General features: G+C 39.5%; 1 protein-coding gene across 8 annotated transcripts in view; it reads left to right on the plus strand.

Moving 5' to 3' along the window:
* PTPRA (protein tyrosine phosphatase, receptor type A) overlaps nt 1-17,877 on the plus strand; it is a 171,148-nt gene that overhangs the window by 89,416 nt on the left and 63,855 nt on the right. For 6 of the 8 annotated variants that reach the window (XM_027559307.1, XM_027559301.1, XM_027559304.1 and 3 more), the window contains 2 exons: nt 13,589-13,667; nt 14,772-15,110. In XM_027559307.1, the coding sequence (XP_027415108.1) occupies nt 13,595-13,667; nt 14,772-15,110 (412 nt within the window). In that variant the 5' untranslated portion in view covers nt 13,589-13,594. Of the gene's footprint in view, nt 1-13,588; nt 13,668-14,771; nt 15,111-17,877 lie in introns of those variants that run through there. The other 2 variants (XM_027559308.1, XM_027559309.1) reach the window with 2 other exon arrangements.

Genomic DNA, 17,877 nt, shown 5'->3' on the forward strand with positions numbered 1-17,877 from the left:
TGAGATTCTCCAGGCAAGAACACTGGAGTAGGTTGCCATTTCCTTCTCCAATGCATGAAAGTGAAAAGTGAAAGTGAAGTCGCTCAGTCGTGTCCGACTCTCAGCGACCCCATGGACTGCAGCCCACCAGCCTCCTCCGTCCATGGGATTTTCCAGGCAAGATTACTGGAGTGGGGTGCCATTGGTCTTATTCTTTATCAGGATTGGGGTTGGTTGCGTATCTCAGAGTATAGGTTTATTTCTTTCTTGTATATATGAAATCTGAAAGTAAGCAGGGCTGGTATGACAGTTCAACAGTGTCATCAGAGAATTCAGTCTCTTCCTGGCTCTCTAATTCTGTTATCCTGGAAGTCACTTCAAAGTTCATAATGGCTGCTGGGTCTGTACTCATCACATCTGAATTCTAGATTACAAGGAAAAGGACAGAGAAAAAAAAAGACTCCCTCTCTCCCTCTTAAACCACCTTCCTAGAGATCTCATAATAAACTTTTTTCCCGCATGATATACTTAAGCTTATACATCCTTGGCCAGAATTTAGTACTTGTCCACCCCTAACTGAAGAATGGATGTGTTCTCCTAGCATCCAGTTTTCTTTCTTCCTCTCCTTTTCTTAGGAAAGGATAGCATTTCTCTCTGGACTTCTGGGTCCACTGATGGTGAGTGTACATCTGGGCAAGGAATGTTCCTCTTTGGCCAGAAGCTCACAAAATCTTTCTCTACAAGATATTCAACATACCTGTGATGGTTCCTTCATCTCGAGTGCAGTACATATATTTCAAATAATATACCCCTGAAATGTGTGTAAGCATATATAATTGATTGCTTATGAATTTCTGTGATTCAAGAGAGACTCTCTCACTCTAAGAACATTTAGGAAATATTCTTAGACTCTCAGTTATCAGAAAAACAATAGCTGTAATTTTTTAGAACTTACTTTGTTGTTTGTCATAAGGCTTTTAAGTATTTGCTGTTGGCATCTTGGTTTTCCTTTGTTATTTGAATGTTAAACTTTCCTGGTTTATCTCCCTAATGTGCAGTAGAAACAGATTTTTTAAGTAAGAAATGTTTTTGTAATTAAAAAAAAATGGTGTGTATTAGCCCTTTGTCTGGGTGTGGTGGGGTGGGCAAAAGGATGCAGTGTGTATGCCATTGTGTCAAATAAAATAGGGAATTGCCCAGAACTTCATGACTCATCTCCCGAAGCCTCCCTGCTTATTTGTGCTATATTCACATAACGAAAAGCTTATTATTCACAAACGTGTTTGAAAAATGAAAAACGTGTAAGTTTGAGTTTCCTCCCATTTGGCTCTCCTAGAGTATATAATTCTGTCTTTATTCAATCCACTGTTGCCGAATCAAAAATAATGTGTAAGACAGAAGAGGAAATCATATACAGTTATCTCCTACCTAACAAAAATAGAAAGACTGGTTAAAATAATTGTATATTAACACATATATGTGGAATCTAGAAATATGATCTTGATGAACGTATTGGCAGGGAAGGAATGGAGACGCAGCTATAGAGAACAGGCTTGTGGACACATTGGGAAAGGAGACAGTGGAACGAATGTAGGAAGTATCATTGGCATATATACACCACCACGTGTAAAGTGGGTAGCTGGTGAGAAGTTGCTATATAACACAGCAAGCCCAGCCTGATGCTCTGTGTTGACCTAGAGGGATGGGATGAGGGAGGGGAGGGAGGTGATATAGGTACAGTTATGACTGATTTGCGTTGTGGTACAACAGAAATGAACACAACATTGTAAAGCAATTCTCCTCCAATTAAAAAATAAATTGAAAAATAATTGTGGTATACCTGTATGATGACCTACTACGCAGCCATTGCAAAGAAAGGTAACCAGAAAGTATTGATGTGGAAGATATCCAGGATTTATTATTTTAAGTAAAAGATGCAAGCTGTAGACAGTATGTCTACTATCCTATTTATTTATTTTTTATGTGTGGGTATCTATTTCAAAAGGATATGAAGGAAAGTATTTAGTGGTCACTTTTGGATAATGGGACAGGCAGGAGATGAATGATACTTTCAGAGTTTTCTTTATATCCCTCTGTTCTTTTTGATATCTTTGTTTTGTTTTGGGCTGAACCACACAGTTTGTGGGATCTTAGTTCCCTGACTAGAGATTGAACCCAAGACAATGGCAATGAAAGCCCCGAGTCCTAACCACTGGACTGCCAGGAAATTCCCAGGTTATATGTCTTGTAATGAGCATGCTTTATTGACTTATTTTAATAGTTTATAATTTCAGTGAAGGAAAGGAGAACCAGTGTCCTTCCTGTATAAGAAAAGTAATCTTTTAATTTGTTGTTGTTCAGTCATTAAGTCGTGTCCAACTCTCAGTGACCCCATGGACTGCACCTGTCCTTCACTTTCTCTCAGAGTTTGCTCAAACTCATGTCCATTGAGTCAGTGGTGCTGTCCAACCACCTCATCCTCTTTTGCCACCTTTTCCTCCTGCCCTCAATCTTTGCCAGCAACGGGTTTTTTCCCAGTGAGTTAGCTCTTCACATCAGGTGGCCAAGGTACTGGAGCTTCAGCTTCAGCATCAGTCCTTCCAGTGAATATTCAGGGTTGATTTCCTTTAGGATTGACTAGTTTGATCTTCTTGCAGTCCAAGGGACTCTGAATGAAGTAGTCAGTGAAGCAGAAGTAGGTATTTTTCTGGAATTCTAGTTTTTTTTATAGTCCAGCAGATGTTGGCAATTTAATCTCTGGTTCCTCTACCTTTTCTAAATCCAGCTTGTATATCTGGAAGTTCTCAGTTCAAGTACTGCTGAAGTCTAACTTGAATGATTTTGAGGATTACATTGCTGGCATGTAAAATAAGCACAACTGTGTGGTGGTTTGAACATTCTTTGGTATTGCCCTTCTTTGGGATTGGAATGAAAACTGACCTTTTCCAGCCCTGTGGCCATTGCCAAGTCTTCCAAATTTGCTGGCATATTGAGTGCAGCACTTTAACAGCATCATCTTGTAGGATTTTTCAATAGCTTAACTGGAGTTCCATCACCTCCACTAGCTTTGTTTGTAGTAATGCTTCCTAAGGTCCACTTGACTTCACACTCCAGGATGTCTGGCTCTAGGTGAGTGACCACACTGTCATAGTTATCCAGGTCATTAAGATCTTTTTTGTACAGTTCTTCTGTGTATTCTTGCCACCTCTTCTTAATCTCTTCTGCTTCTTTTAGGTCCTTGCTGTGTAGAGTCATATATTACTCTTTTCTGTAAGGCTTTTTTCACTCAGCATGATGGTTTTTAATTTATTTTTTTATTGAAGGATAATTGCTTTACAGAATTTTGTTGTTTTCTGTCAAACCTCAACATGAATCAGCCATAGGTATACATATATGCCCTCCCTTTTGAACCTCCCTCCCATCTCCCTCCCCATCCCACCCCACCCCTCTAGGTTGATACAGCGCCCCTGTTTGAGTTTCCTGAGTGGTTTTTAGATTCATGCATGTTTTTGTGTGTATCTGGAGTTCTTTCCTTTTAATCACTGAGTAACATTTCATTGTGAGGGGGAAAACTGCACTTCTGTTTATATATTCTGTTATTGGTGGTTACTTGGGTTATTTTCAGCTTTTTGTTACAAACATTATTGTACTTATTTTTTGGACGTATACTCTTATTTCTCTTACATAAATATATAGAAGTGGAATTACTGGATCACAAAGTTACATGTCTGTAAGTCAGACAAAAAGTATCACAGATTACTCATCTAAAAATCATTCTGTGACAAGGCAGAACCATTTCTGCTATGAGAGTTTGTGCACAGGCTTCCTGGCATTGTGCAGACTTCAGCTGAACAGGGCTGGTTACCTTCTGACATTTGGTAGTGCACATTTCCCTCAGATTCAAACTATTTAACTGTTCATCCTTGTCAGGACTAGGCCTTCATCACAGAACCAACTTTTTAAAAATCCTCAATTCATAGAGAGGCATGGGGAAGAGATGAATTTGGGGAAGTATGGGGTGTGGATAAATAAGATGTGACAGAGAGGTTGAGGGATTTAACAACAGAAAGGTGTTGTGTGCGTGTGTGACACATACCCAGAGAGAAGGGTGGAGGAGAGAGGAAGAGAAAGGAAAATGGGCGAAGGAAAAAGAAATACAAGTGGGCTTTTCCTCTTGTGAATTTTAATTGAGTTTTTTTGAAAATGTTATTTTCAAGATGGTTCAAAATTTTTAAAGTCTTGTATGCTGAAATAAAATGATCTCCAAAGAACCTCCTCATTCTGTTTAACAGCTGCATAGTATTCCATTTTATTAATCTGCAGTAATTTATTTAAACATGTCCTCTCGGGTTATTTTCAGTCTTTTTCTGTCACAAACTGTATTGTTTTGAATAACATTTAAAAGATCCCTTTAAAAGTATGGGTATATCTGTAAAGTTCCCAAGTAGAATTGTGTGAAAGAGCTTATGCTTTCGTAATTCTGGTAAGTATTTATAGTTTGTATAAGAGTATTTGTTTACACAAACCCTTGCCAACACAGTGGTTTGTTTTGTTTTTTTTTTAATTTATTTATTTTTGGCTGTGCCAGGTCACTACTCTCTAGCTGTGGTGTGTGGGCTTCTCATTGTGGTGTCTTATTGCAGAGCACAGGCCCTAGAGCATGGAGCTCTAGACTTCAGTTGAGTCGCTCAGTCGTATCCTACTGTTTGCGACCCCATGGACTGCAACACACCAGGCCTCCCTGTCTATTACCAACTCCTGGAGCTTGCTCAAACTCATGGCCATCAAGTCGGTGATGCCATCCAACAGTCTCATCCTCTCTTGTCCCCTTCTCCTGCCTTCAGTCTTTCCCAGCATCAGGGTCTTTTCCAGTGAGTCCATTCTGGGCATCGGTAGTTATGGCACATGGGTTTTAGTTTCACTGTGGCATGTGGAATCTTCCTGGACCAGGGAAATCTGCCAGTGTGGTGGTGGTAAAGTTTTTCTGTATTTGCCTATCTGATAGGTGAAAAATGACATTGCAGTGTAGCTTTGATTTAACTTTCTTTGATCGCGAGTAAGGTTAAGAATTTGTTCTTATGTTTTCTTCCAATTTTATTTTATTTTTAAACTTTACATAATTGTATTAGTTTTGCCAAATATCAAAATGAATCCGCCACAGGTATACATGTGTTCCAAGAATTTGTTCTTATGTTTTAAGAGAACTATCTGGTTTTCTGTGAATCTGTTTCATCTCTTTTGTCATCTCTTAATCTGTAGGAGTCCTTTATTATATCAAGGAAATTAGAGTTTTGTGAATTAGTTGGAAATATTTTTATAATGCTTTAAAAATATGGAGGTAGCTGTTTAGTGGACTGGTGGGAAAAGAAGCCAGATTGCTGTGGAGACAACTCTTTCTAGAAATTTGGCTGCAAGGTGGAGTAGAGTGATTGCTAGCTGGAGGACTGATATAGATTAAAAGGGGCTCTTCTTTTCTTTGAGAAATTCTTCAGTTCAATTCAGTTCAGTCGCTCAGTCACATCCGACTCTGCAGCTCCATGAACTGCAGCACGCCAGGCCTCCCTGTCCATCACCAACTCCCGGAGCTTGTTCAACTCATGGCCATTGAGTCGGTGATGCCTTCCAACCATCTCATCATCTGTCATCCCCTTCTCCTCTTGCCTTCAACCTTTCCCAGCATCAGGGTCTTTTCCAGTGAGTCAGTTCTTCGCATCAAGTGGCCAAAGTATTGGAGCCTCAGCTTCAGGATCAGTCCTTCCAGTGAATATTCAGGGTTGATTTCCTTTAGGATTGACTGGCTTGATCTCCTTGCAGTCTAAGGGACTCTCTCAATAGTCTTCTCTGGCACCATAGTTCAAAAGCATCAATTCTTCAGCATTCAGCTTTCTTTATAGTCCAGCTCTCACATCCATACATGACTACTGGAAAAACCATAGCTCTGATTAGATGGACCTTTGTCAGCAATGTCTCTGCTTTTTAATATGCTGTCTATGTTTTTCATAGGTCTTCTTCCAAGGAGCAAGCATTGTTTAATTTCATGGCTGCAGTAACTATCTGCAGTGATTTTGGAGCCCAAGAAAATAAAGTCAGCCAGTTTCCATTGTTTCCCCATCTATTTGCCATTCAGTGATGTGACTAGATGCCATGATCTTAGTTTTCTGAATGTTGAGTTTTAAGCCAGCTTTTTCACTCTCCTCTGCACTTTCATCAAGAGGCTCTTTAGTTCTTCTCTTTCTGCCATAAGGGTGATGTCATCAACATATCTGAGGTTATTGATATTTCTCCCTGCAGTCCTGATTCCAGCTTGTGCTTCATCCTGCCCAGCGTTTTGCTTGATGTACTCTGCATATAAGTTAAATAAACTGGGTGACACTACACAGCCTTGACGTACTCCTTTCCCAGTTTGGAACCAGTCCGTTGTTCCATGTCTGGTTCTAACTGTTGCTTCTTCACCTGTGTACAGATTTCTCAGGGGGCAGGTAAGCTGGTCTGGTATTCCCATCTCTTTAAGAATTTTCCAGTTTGTTGTGATCCACACAGTCAAAGGCTTTGGTGTAGTCAATAAAGCAGAAGTAGATGTTTTTCTGGAACTCTCTTGCCTTTTCTGTGATCCAACAGATGCTGGCAATTTGGTTTCTGGTTCCTTTGCCTTTTCTAAATCCTGTTTGAACATCCAGAATTTCTTGGTTCACATATGTTGAAGCCTTGCTTGGAGAATTTTGAGCCTTACTCTTCAGTGAGTGCAGTTGTGCCGTAGTTTGAACAATCTTTGGCATTGCCTTTCTTTGGGATTGGAATGAAAACTGACCTTTTCCAGTCCTGTGGCATTGCTGTGTTTTCCAAATTTGCTGGCACATTGAGTGCAGCACTTTCACAGCATCATCTTTTAGGATTTGAAATAGCTGGAATTCCATCACTTCCACTAGCTTTGTTTGTAGTGACGCTTCCTAAGGCCCACTTGACTTTGTATCCCTGGATGTCTGGCTCTAGATGAGTGATCACACCATCATGGTTATCTGGGTCATGAAGATCTTTTTTGTGTAATTGTTGTGTGTATTCTTGCCACCTCTTCTTAATATCTTATGCTTCTGTTAGGTCCATACCGTTTCTGTCCTTTATAGTGCCCATCTTTGCATAAAGTGTTCCCTTGATATCTCTGATTTTCTTGAAGAGATCTCTATTCTTTACCATTCTATGTTTCCTCTATTTCTTTGCATTGATCCCTGAGGAAGGCTTTCTTATCTCTCCTTGCTGTTCTTTGGAACTCTGCATTCAGATGGATATATCTTTCCTTTTCTCTTTTGCCTTTCGCTTCGCTTCTTTTCTCAGCTATTTGTAAGAAATTCTTAATTGTGTTTAAATGTTGTTACGAAAGGGAGGTGTTAAAGCTAGAAGATGGTGTTAGAAGATCTACAGGACAAGGTTCCTAAGGAACTGAGATTCTTGGGAGGAAATGCAGAGAAGGAAGAAATTAGTAAATAAGGTGACTGGTAGGTAAGGGTGTCCCAGTCTAGTGGTTTCTGTTTTCTTTGAAGTTGAAGGCAAGGCCAACGGCCAAGGATGTGAGAAGAGGATATGTTGGAGAGGAGAGGAGGTTCTTTGAAATCACTGCAGTGGAGAATTGGAGAGAGAGCTAAGTAGGGAAATATAGAAAGATTGCAGAAAGTGTTCAGAGTTCCAATGAGGCAAATCTCAACCTTAGGGGTAGTTTGATTTTCTTAAGAAGCATTTGGCAGCCCACGTTGACTGACAGTTGGATTTGTTCAGGATTGGGGGTTATTTTCCCATATAGGTATAATAGAAGAAGAGTGTAGCAAAAGAATTTAGGATATTTGCAAGGCAGTGATTGAACTGACACCAACTTTTCTTGGCTGAGTAGAGAAGGAAATAGAACAGAGATATTGGGATGAAAATTAGAGGATCAAGGGACTGAAAGCCTGAGTGAGGTCCCAGGCTTTAGTAGTAAGGGAGTATGGTTGGAGAGTGGGAAAGTAAGATTCAGTATGAGCATTTTTCCCAGTGCTGACAAAGTCTAAAGTACAGCCATTGTCACGACCGGCTTCAGTGGAGTGGAAGTTGTATAAGTGTTGTAGGATGGGGGACCCCTTCCAGAGTTTGAAGGTGGGCTCTTGTCTAACACTCAGAAATGAGTTGTCTGAGTAGATAGAGATGCTGACAGAGCAAGAGACTTTATTGGGAAGGGACGCCCAGGCAGAGAGTGGGAGGGTAAGGGAACCCAGGAGAACTGCTCTGCCACATGGCTCAAAGTCACAGTCTCTGGTTTTATGGTAATGGGGTTAATTTCCAAGTTGTCTGGCCAGTCATTCTAACTCTACCTTCCTGGTAGCACATGCATTCCTCAGCCAAGATGGATTCTAGCGAGGAGGATTCTGGGAGGTGGTAGGACACATGGCCTCTCCTTTTGACCTTTCCTGAACTCTTCTGGTTGATTGTGGCTTATTAGTTCTGTATTCCTTACTGTAACTGCCTGTCATAAAATAACTAATGCAAATGGTTACTATAGTGCCTGGCCAGTGTGGAGATTTCAAATCAGTATATTTCCCTTAAGGTCGTTGGAGTTGAAATCAGAGAACTCAGAGATGTGTCTGGATGTGAATTGTGGCTGTCACCTGTGAGGATGTTGAAAAATCTTCCAAGGATATCAGGACTTTGGGATAGGAAGAAAGCTGTGAGCCACATTGTATTGTCCTCAGTGAGTGCCAGGAAACCAGTAGGCAAAGAAAGCCCTCAGTAATGGGCTATTCAGTTTTTATCTGGTTGGTTTTTAATATTTATTTTTATTTTTTTGCCTTCCCCAGGTCTTTTCTTTCACAGCATGTGAACTGTTAGTTGCAGCATGTGGAATCTAGTTCCCTGACCAGGGATTGAACCCAGGCCTCCTGCATTGAGAGTGTGATGTCTTAGCCACTGGACAACCAGGAAGTCCTGATCTGACTTGTTTTTAAGCTTAAAAATGACAAGCTTGTTCCATTTCCTTAAATTCTTGAAATTCTCCAGACAAGAATACTGGAGTGGGTAGGCATTCCCTTCTCCAGGGGATCTTCCTGATCCAGGGATGAAACCTGGGTCACCTGCATTGCAGGTAGATTCTTTACCATCTGAGCCACCAGGGAAGCCCATAGCATACCATGTAGCCACAATTATTGTTTGGACTAGCAGCATGATACTCACTACCAGCTTTTCCCTGTTTTTCCACTTAATGACTAAATAGCTCTTTATCATTTTAATCTTGAATTTCAGATTATTTACTTATACTCAAGAATAGAACCTTGGAAATCGGTCAGAAAACAATGTGGGCACCTTTAAGATTCTTGTATAATCTTTCTGGAAAGGAGTTTGTTATTATAGGCTAATTGGTATTTCCATCATTATTTCAGTTCTTTTCATTTGACTCTTCGAAACATTGTATTTTCATGCCATTGGTCTTTCCTGCAAGTAAAAATGTTCTCTCTTTATTATTTTCCTTTGATTAGTCAGCACTTTTTTGTGTATTTTCTTAGCTGTTTCTTTTTCTCTTTTGTACATTAGGTTTTTCACATTTTTCAGAATTGGAATCTTAATGTATTCCATATTAATATGAGTTCTTGTTTTAATTATTTGTTTTGTGACAATTTTCCCAGTTAATTACCTTTTTTAAGAAATCGACTTTATTTTTTAGAGCAGTTTTATATTCACAACAAAATTGAGCAGAAAGAATAAAAAGTTCCCAAATTTTCCCTGTTGCCATATACACACAACCTCCCCCGCCGTTGACATCCTGCACCACAGTATACACTTACTACAGTTGATAAACCTACTTTGACATCATTATCACCCAGAGTCCATAGTTTACATTAGAGTTCACTTCTGGTGTTATACATTTTCTGTGTTTGGACAAATGTATAATTACATGTATCCACCATTGTATTACCATACAGAATAGTTCACTGCCCTTAAAATCCTCTGTGCTTCACCTATTCATTCCCCTCTCCTCCCTAACCTGGCAACCACTGCCTCCAGAGCCTTGCCTTTTTAAGAATTATCATATAGTCAGAATCATTCAGACTGTAGCCTTTTCATATTGGTTTCTTTTACTTAGTAATATGCATTTTTCTCCATGTTTCTTCGTGGCTTGATGGATCATTTCTTGTTAGTGCTAAATAATATTCCATGTTCTAGGTGTACTACAGTTTGCTTATTCATTCATCTTCTGAAGAACAGCTTGCTTGCTTCCAAGTTTTGGCAATTATGAATAAAGCACATTTCTATATGGGTGTAAGTTTTCAATTCTTCTTAGGTAAATACCAAGGAGCACAATTGGTTGGATCATATAATAAGAGTAAGTTTAGTTGTGCAAGAAACCAGCAGACTGCCTTCCAAAGTGTCATTCCCACAGTGAAGGAGAGTTTCTGTTGCTCCACAGAAGCACTGGGATTTGGTGTTGTTCAGTTCAGTTGAGTTCAGTCACTCAGTCGTGTCCGACTCTTTGTGACCCCATGAATCGCAGCACGCCAGGCTTCCCTGTCCATCACCAGCTCCTGGAGTTCACTCAGACTCACGTCCATCGAGTTGGTGATGCCATCCAGCCATCTCATCCTCTGTCATCCCCTTCTCCTCCTGCCCCGAATCCCTCCCAGCATCAGAGTCTTTTCCAATGAGTCAACTCTTTGCATGAGGTGGCCAAAGTACTGGAGTTTCAGCTTCAGCATCATTCCCCCCAAAGAAATCCCAGGGCTGATCTCCTTCAGAATGGACTGGTTGGATCTCCTTGCAGTCCAAGGGACTCTCAAGAGTCCTCTCCAACACCACAGTTCAAAAGCATCAATTCTTCGGCACTCAGCTTTCTTCACAGTCCAACTCTCACATCCATACATGACCACTGGAAAACCATAGCCTTGACTGCTGCTGCTAAGTCACTTCAGTCGTGTCTGACTCTGTGCGACCCCATAGATGGCAGCCCACCAGGCTTCCCTGTCCCTGGGATTCTCCAGACAAGAACACTGGAGTGGGTTGCCATTTCCTTCTCCAATATAGCCTTGACTAGACGGACCTTTGTTGGCAAAGTAATGTCTCTGCTTTTCAATATGCTATCTAGGTTGGTCATAACTTTCCTTCCAAGGAGTAAGCGTCTTTTAATTTTGGTGGTGTTAGTGTTTGGTATTCTGATAGGTGTGTAGTGGTGTCTCATTGTTTTACTTTGCAATTCCCTAGTAACACATGCTGTTAAACATCTTTACATTTGCTTGTTTGCCGTTTGTTTCTCTTCCTTGGAGAGGTGTCTGTTCAGGCTTTTGACCATTTTTTAATCAGCTTGATAATTTTTTTATTGTTGAGGTTTTATTGTTTATTTTGGATAACAGTCCTTCGGCTAATGTGTCTTTTGCAAGTATTTTCTCACAGTCTGTGGCTTGTTTTAACATTCTCTTGGTTTTGTCTTTTACAGAGCAGAATTTTTTAGTTTTGATGAAGTGCAGTTGATTATTTTTTGATGGCTCTGTCTTTGGTATTGTATCTTAAAAGTTATTGCCATACCCAGGGTCATCTAGATTTTTCTCCTGTGTTATATTCCAGGAGTCTTTTGCATTTACATCTCAGTCTGTGATTCATTTTGAGTTAATTTTTGTGAAGAGTATAAGATCTGTGTCTAGTTTTTTGTTTTTGTTTTTCTTGGTATGTGTGTGCTGAATTATTCCAGCACCATTTGTTCAAAAGACTGTCTTTGCTCCATTGTATTGCCTTTGCTCCTTTGTCAAAGATCAGTTGACTCTATTTGTGTGGGTCTTTATCTGAGTTCTCTCGTGTTCCATTGGTCTGTCTTGTCTGTACCATACTGCCACTCGTTGCTGTATCTTTCTTTGCTTTTTTGTATTACTATTTGCTTTTAAATTAATAGTAATTCTCTGACTTTACTCTGCTTCTTCAGTATTGAGTTGGCTGTTCTCCATCTTTTGCATCTGCATATAAACTTTAGAACTAGTTGTTGCTATCCACAAAGTGGCACCCCACTCCGGTACTCTTGCTTGGAAAATCCCATGGACGGAGGAGCCTAGTAGGCTGCAGTCCATGGGGTCGCTAAGAGTCGGACACGACTGAGCGACTTCACTTTCCCTTTTCACTTTCATGCATTGGAGAAGGAAATGGCAACCTACTCCAGTGTTCTTGCCTGGAGAATCCCAGGGACGGGGGAGCCTGATGGGCTGCCGTCTATGGGGTCGCACAGAGTCGGACACGACTGAAGTGACTTAGCATAGCATAGCATAGCATCCACAAAATAGGTTGGTGGTATTTTGATTGAGATTACATTGAATCTGTAAACTGAGTGGAGAAGAACTGATGTCTTGACAGTGTGGAATCTTCCTGTCCATTAACATTGTTTGATTGATTATTTTTTCTATTGCCAGATATTCCATTTTCCTTTGTGATTTCTTTTTTTTAATTAATTTATTTTTCTATTGAAAGATATTTGCTTTACACCTTTGTGATTTCTTACATTGCCTTTATGTCTAGAAAATCCTTCCTCGTTATGAACATACTCATTTATTTCCTCTTAAAATGTGTCTGTAAACATTTAATTCTTCAGCCCATCTGGATTTTATTTTGATATATGGAATGAAGTGATCATCTAGCCTGCTTCCTCCAAATACATTGTTATTTTTCACAAAACCGTTTCCTATTGATTTATCTAGCATATACATGAATACATACATAATAATCAGCCTTCCAATCTGTTTCCTAACCCTTATGGAGGAAATTTTGTGCTCTCCCCATTTTGGGTTAACAGTCAGGTAGGAAGAGTGGGGAACTGGTCAAATCACATATGGTTATACCTTGGGAAGGCCATTGGCTGAACCCAGTTCCCTGCTAAGCATGATTGCTGGTATTAAAGGCAATCTCCTGGGCTGTGTATAAACCACCTACATCTCTCCACCCTCCCTCAGAGATTTTCATGTTCCACTCGGAGAGGCCTGTCTTGGTTGATTTGGAGAGTCACTGCCACATTAAATTACCTCTGTGCTATGAGTCCCATGAAAATGGGATCTTGGAGTATATTGTTCCCTAGTTGTTTCCCTGATACCTAGCTTAGTATCAGGCACAGACATCTGAATGGATGAATAAACCTCTGTTACCAGTGTGAATGGGGCACAGCCCTCTGATACGGTTTGAAGGGAAATAAAGTTTGAGGACAGCTATATAATGTCTGCTTTGGAGGTCAGTACATCCTTGCAGTCAACCTACCTTCTCTGTGCTTCTCATCCTAAAGATACTAAAGCTGCAGTTACCTAGGAAGCTTTTAAAAGGACTGCTACCTGCCTCTCACTCCCAGAGATACAGTCCGGCACAGAGTTTTGTTGTTATTAAGTTCTTTGAGTGATTCTAAAGTATGCCAAGATTGAGAATGACTGCTCTTACTTATAGTTGTATAAACTTTCAGTTAAGTAGTTGGATTCCTGGAGAGTTGTGCTTATCAGACTCCTAAAAGATCATTGGTCCTGTGTGTGTACTTCAATAGCTAGGAAGAATTTGCCCAAAATACCTCCTTTGGTGAGTTGTTTGGACATAGTTTTACAGTATTTCAGTACTGTATCTAGAATGACTCTCTGTTTTCCAGGTCAGCATGGATTCCTGGTTCCTTCTTACTCTGCTTGGCAGTGGTCTGATACATGTTGGTGCCAGCAACACTACCACAGGTAAATTGCCATTTGATAAGATTGGTACTTGGAATAGAATTTTGTATTTATGTTTAGTGACCCAAGTTTGAAGACCTTGGTGGTACTAAAGAAAGAAAAAATTAATATTAAGTTTTACTTAAAAGTGATGGCAAAGTAAGTTGTCTTTGGGAATCTCTGGGTCATATTGTATGCCACACTCAGCATTGTTCTATATACCCCATACTACTTCAAATGAAGAGATTATATTCATTCCTGAAAAGTTAAAGAAGACAAAATGGTTACTATTTAAGATCCTGTATATTGACTCTGAGGAACTAACTAAGAGACCAGTTTTTCCCTCCATTAGACAGTAAACTTTTAGAATTGGAGGGAAGGATTCACCATTTAAAGAGTGTATGCTCCTTGAAATACACCTGGAGAAAATTCTGCTTCAAAAAGATACATGCACTCTTATGTTCATAATAGTACTATTCACAATAGCCAAAGCATGGAAGCAATCTAAATGTCCATCAACGGATGAATGAAGATGTGGTACATATATATAATTGAATACTACTCAGTCTTAAAAAAGAATGAAATAATGTCATTTGCAGCAGCTTAGAAATTATCATACTAAGTGAAGTAAGTCAGAAAGAGAAAGACAAATACCATATATCACTTATATGTGAAATCTAAACTATGGCATAAATGAACCTATCTATGAAACAGAAATACTCACAGCATAGAGAACAGACTGGTTGCCATGGAGGTGAGGGGAGGGACTGCCTGTTAGTTTGGGATTGGTAGACACAACCTACTATATTTAGAATGCATAAATAGCAAAGTCCTACTGTTATAGCTCAGGGAAATATGAGCTGGGACAAACCATAATGGAAAAGAATATTTAAAAATGAATGTGTGTGTGTATGTAATTGAGTCACTTTGCTGTGCAGCAGAGATTAGCACAACATTGTAAATCAACTATACTTTAATTTTTTAAAAAGATAATAAAAAGTGTGTGTGTGGTGTGTCTATTGGTCTCCAAGTGTTTGAGGTGTAGTAGGGCTTGCTGCTTTGTGTCTCATAACTTTTGAGATCTCAATTCTTTGTGTGATGTTTTCTTGGTTTTTTTGGTTTTTGTAGTTTCACCTTCAGTAGGCGTTACAAGATCTGTGAAAGCATCTACAACAGAATCACTTAAAGAAGAGACCAAAACTTCAAATCCTACTCCTTCAGTAACTTCTTCCTTGACACCAACATTCAGCCCAAATCTAACTCTGGGACCTGTATATGTAACCACTGTCAATTCTTCAGACTCTGACAATGGAACCACAAGAACAGTAAGCACCAATTCTGTAGTCACTACAATTTCACCAAATGGAACATGGCTTCCAGATAACCAGTTCACAGATACCAGAACAGAACCTTGGGAGGGGAATGCCAGCACTGCAGCAACCACTCCAGAAACTTTTCCTCCTTCAGGTACTAGAGATGGTTTCTGTTTGTTCTTTCTTTGGCTCTTTGAGTTTATTCACCCTTTTATTGTTATTGTTTGTGTTTTCTAGCCATAAAATTTCTTGAAATAAGTAAAATTGCCCAAGCAAAGTAATGAAACCTAGATATAGGGGATTCTCAAGAATATCTGGTTAACATAGAATTAAGAGCAAAGAAGATAGGGGACTTCCCTGGTCATCCAGTGGTTAAGACTCCATTCTTCCAGCGCAGGAGGCACAAGTTTGATCCCTGTTCGGGAAACTGAGATCCAGCACACTGCATGGTATGGTCAAAAAAAAAGGAGGAAAGAAGGTAGATCCTGGAGGATATTCTGCTTTGCATGGAATCCTGGTTAGATTAGGGACGATTAATATTTAAAGATAGAGAAGAAGATAGAAAGAGAATAGGTAATTGATGATGCTAGAAACTGAGGTTGAAAGGAAAGTATAATTGAATAATAGGATTAGCCTTGAAAAGAAAGGAATCCCTGGAGACCATGGGAGGGAGAATGGGCCTTATCTGTAACAGTTAGGTAAGAGTGGAAGGTCTGTGGCCAGGAGTAGAATTATTAAGAGAAGATCAGGAAAAACAGTTAAGTTACAGTACCAGTTTGTTCAAGGACTGAACCCAACCCACTTCTCCTTGAGTCAATCACTGAAGTGGAAGTGGCTTTGAAGATAGAATCAGAGACCTGAGTACGAGACCATGTAGGGTAGGGCAAATTTCCAAGGATTGGGAAGGTCCCTCTTAGGGCTTCTATGAGTAGTAAAAGGAAATAATTATTCCTTGACAGCTGTATAATTGTCATTCCTTTTCTAGCAAAAATCAGTTACTCTTCTTTGGTCTCATCCCCTTGGCTCATATTTTTCACTTGTTAGATGGTGAGTGCCCCTGGGTGGAATCACATATGGCTCATGAACTGAGTGTCATTTGCTGATGACATCTCTTAGCTAGACCTTGCAACTCAGACCCTGCACCTGCCAGCTTTAATCCCATATTTTCCATTTGAGTTTGAATCCTAACTCTGCTGTACCCTAGCTGTGTGACAACAGGCAAGTTTATTTAACCTCTCTACCTCAGTTTTGTCATCAGTATATAAGAATGAATGATGTTGATAGTACTTAATTCATGAAGGAGCTGTTAGCATTAAACAGGTTATTATGGGTAAAGCATTTATAGTGGGACCTGCATGTGGTAAGCACTAATTTTAAGTGTTAGGCATTGTACTAAGAGTGTTATAGAAGTAATTCATATGAAGTATCCTATGGATTCTGTTACGTTGGTTCTGTTTTATGTTTTATAGGTGAAGGAGTTTTACTGTGTTTTTCAAAGTACAAATCATGACTGATTCATGAAATCAGTTTAGTGGGCCACTACAAATCTGTGTGTGTGTGTATTGTCCTTTTCAACTTTTATTCTTTTCCTGTTAACTTATTTTATAGAACTTCTGTTCAAGTTATACACAAACATATACTAAGTAATGGTGTAAAAATGTATTTCTTTCTGTAAATTATGGCCATTGCTTAGAGAGGAAAAACAAAACTTGTGCAAGCTGAATTAGTAAATGGAAAAGGTGAGACTGTCACTAACTTCACAGCCTATGTTTTTGTTGTTTTCTGGCTGTGCTGTGTCTTCTTTCTCTAGTTGTGGTGCACAGGCTCTAGAGCACATGGGCTCAGTAGTGGTGGCTCACGGGCTTAATTGCCCCACAGCATGTAGAATCTTAGTTCCCCGATCAGGGATGGAACATACATCCCCTACATTGGAAGGTAGATTCTTAACCACTGAACCACCAAGGAAGTCCCACGGCTTATGTTCTTAACTTATGTTCTGTTCTGTCTTTCATTTAATAATCTGTGAGATGACCAGTGGTAATTATCTCTTTTTTTAGTAGATGTTTGATGTAAGACCTTAGAGGTTAAATAATTTGCTTTAGATCTGAAGGCTGTCAGGTAGTGAATGAGGCCTGTTTCTCACTTCAGTAATCTTTGCACACTGCTACTGAGTTTTCTGTAATCTGCTGTAGGTCCAAATTATGCCATAGCTGAGAAGCCAGTTATTGAACAGTTAACACATTTCATATCTCAGAGGAAGTTGAGACTGTATTTCACTGGTGACTGTTATTCAAGATCAATAAAAGGAAAACTTTATGGCACATCAGGATGTTACATTCTGTAACCCCACATCCTCCTCATTTACCACCATTTTACCAATCCCCCCATAATTGTTACATCATAACTTCTGTAATACTGTTCCCTGCTGAGCTGTGGGTATAATGTGAAATTGCCTTTTATTTGTTTGTTTAGTTTTCTATTTACTGTTGATGGCCAGTTCTTCCTGCATTTGCCATAGCTTCATAATACAGTTTTCCATAAAGTCAGACTTACTAGATAATCTGTTATTTCTTTTTTACATGTCTAAAAATATCTTCAGGGGTATGTATAGAATTTGAGGAAATATTTTTTTCCCTAGAATTTTTAAAGCATTGTCCTGACTTCTAATTTGCAGGCTTGGAGAATTGTACTGCTGTCTTGATTCCTAATTGTGTGTTTTTAAAGATCTACTCTTCATCACTGGTGTCTTGAAATCTCATAGAAATGGATCTTGATGTGGGTCTTTTTCTTCCGTTCATTATTTTGGGATAGGACCTTTGGAGTTTTTGTCCTTTGGTTCTGAAAAATTTTCTTATATCTGTTCAGAAATGTTCTTCCCCCTTCCATTTTCTCTGTCTTGTTCTAAAAATCCTTATTATTTG

This window comes from Bos indicus x Bos taurus, chromosome 13 (genome assembly GCF_003369695.1).
Source record: "Bos indicus x Bos taurus breed Angus x Brahman F1 hybrid chromosome 13, Bos_hybrid_MaternalHap_v2.0, whole genome shotgun sequence".
Classification (NCBI taxonomy): Eukaryota; Metazoa; Chordata; class Mammalia; order Artiodactyla; family Bovidae; genus Bos; species Bos indicus x Bos taurus.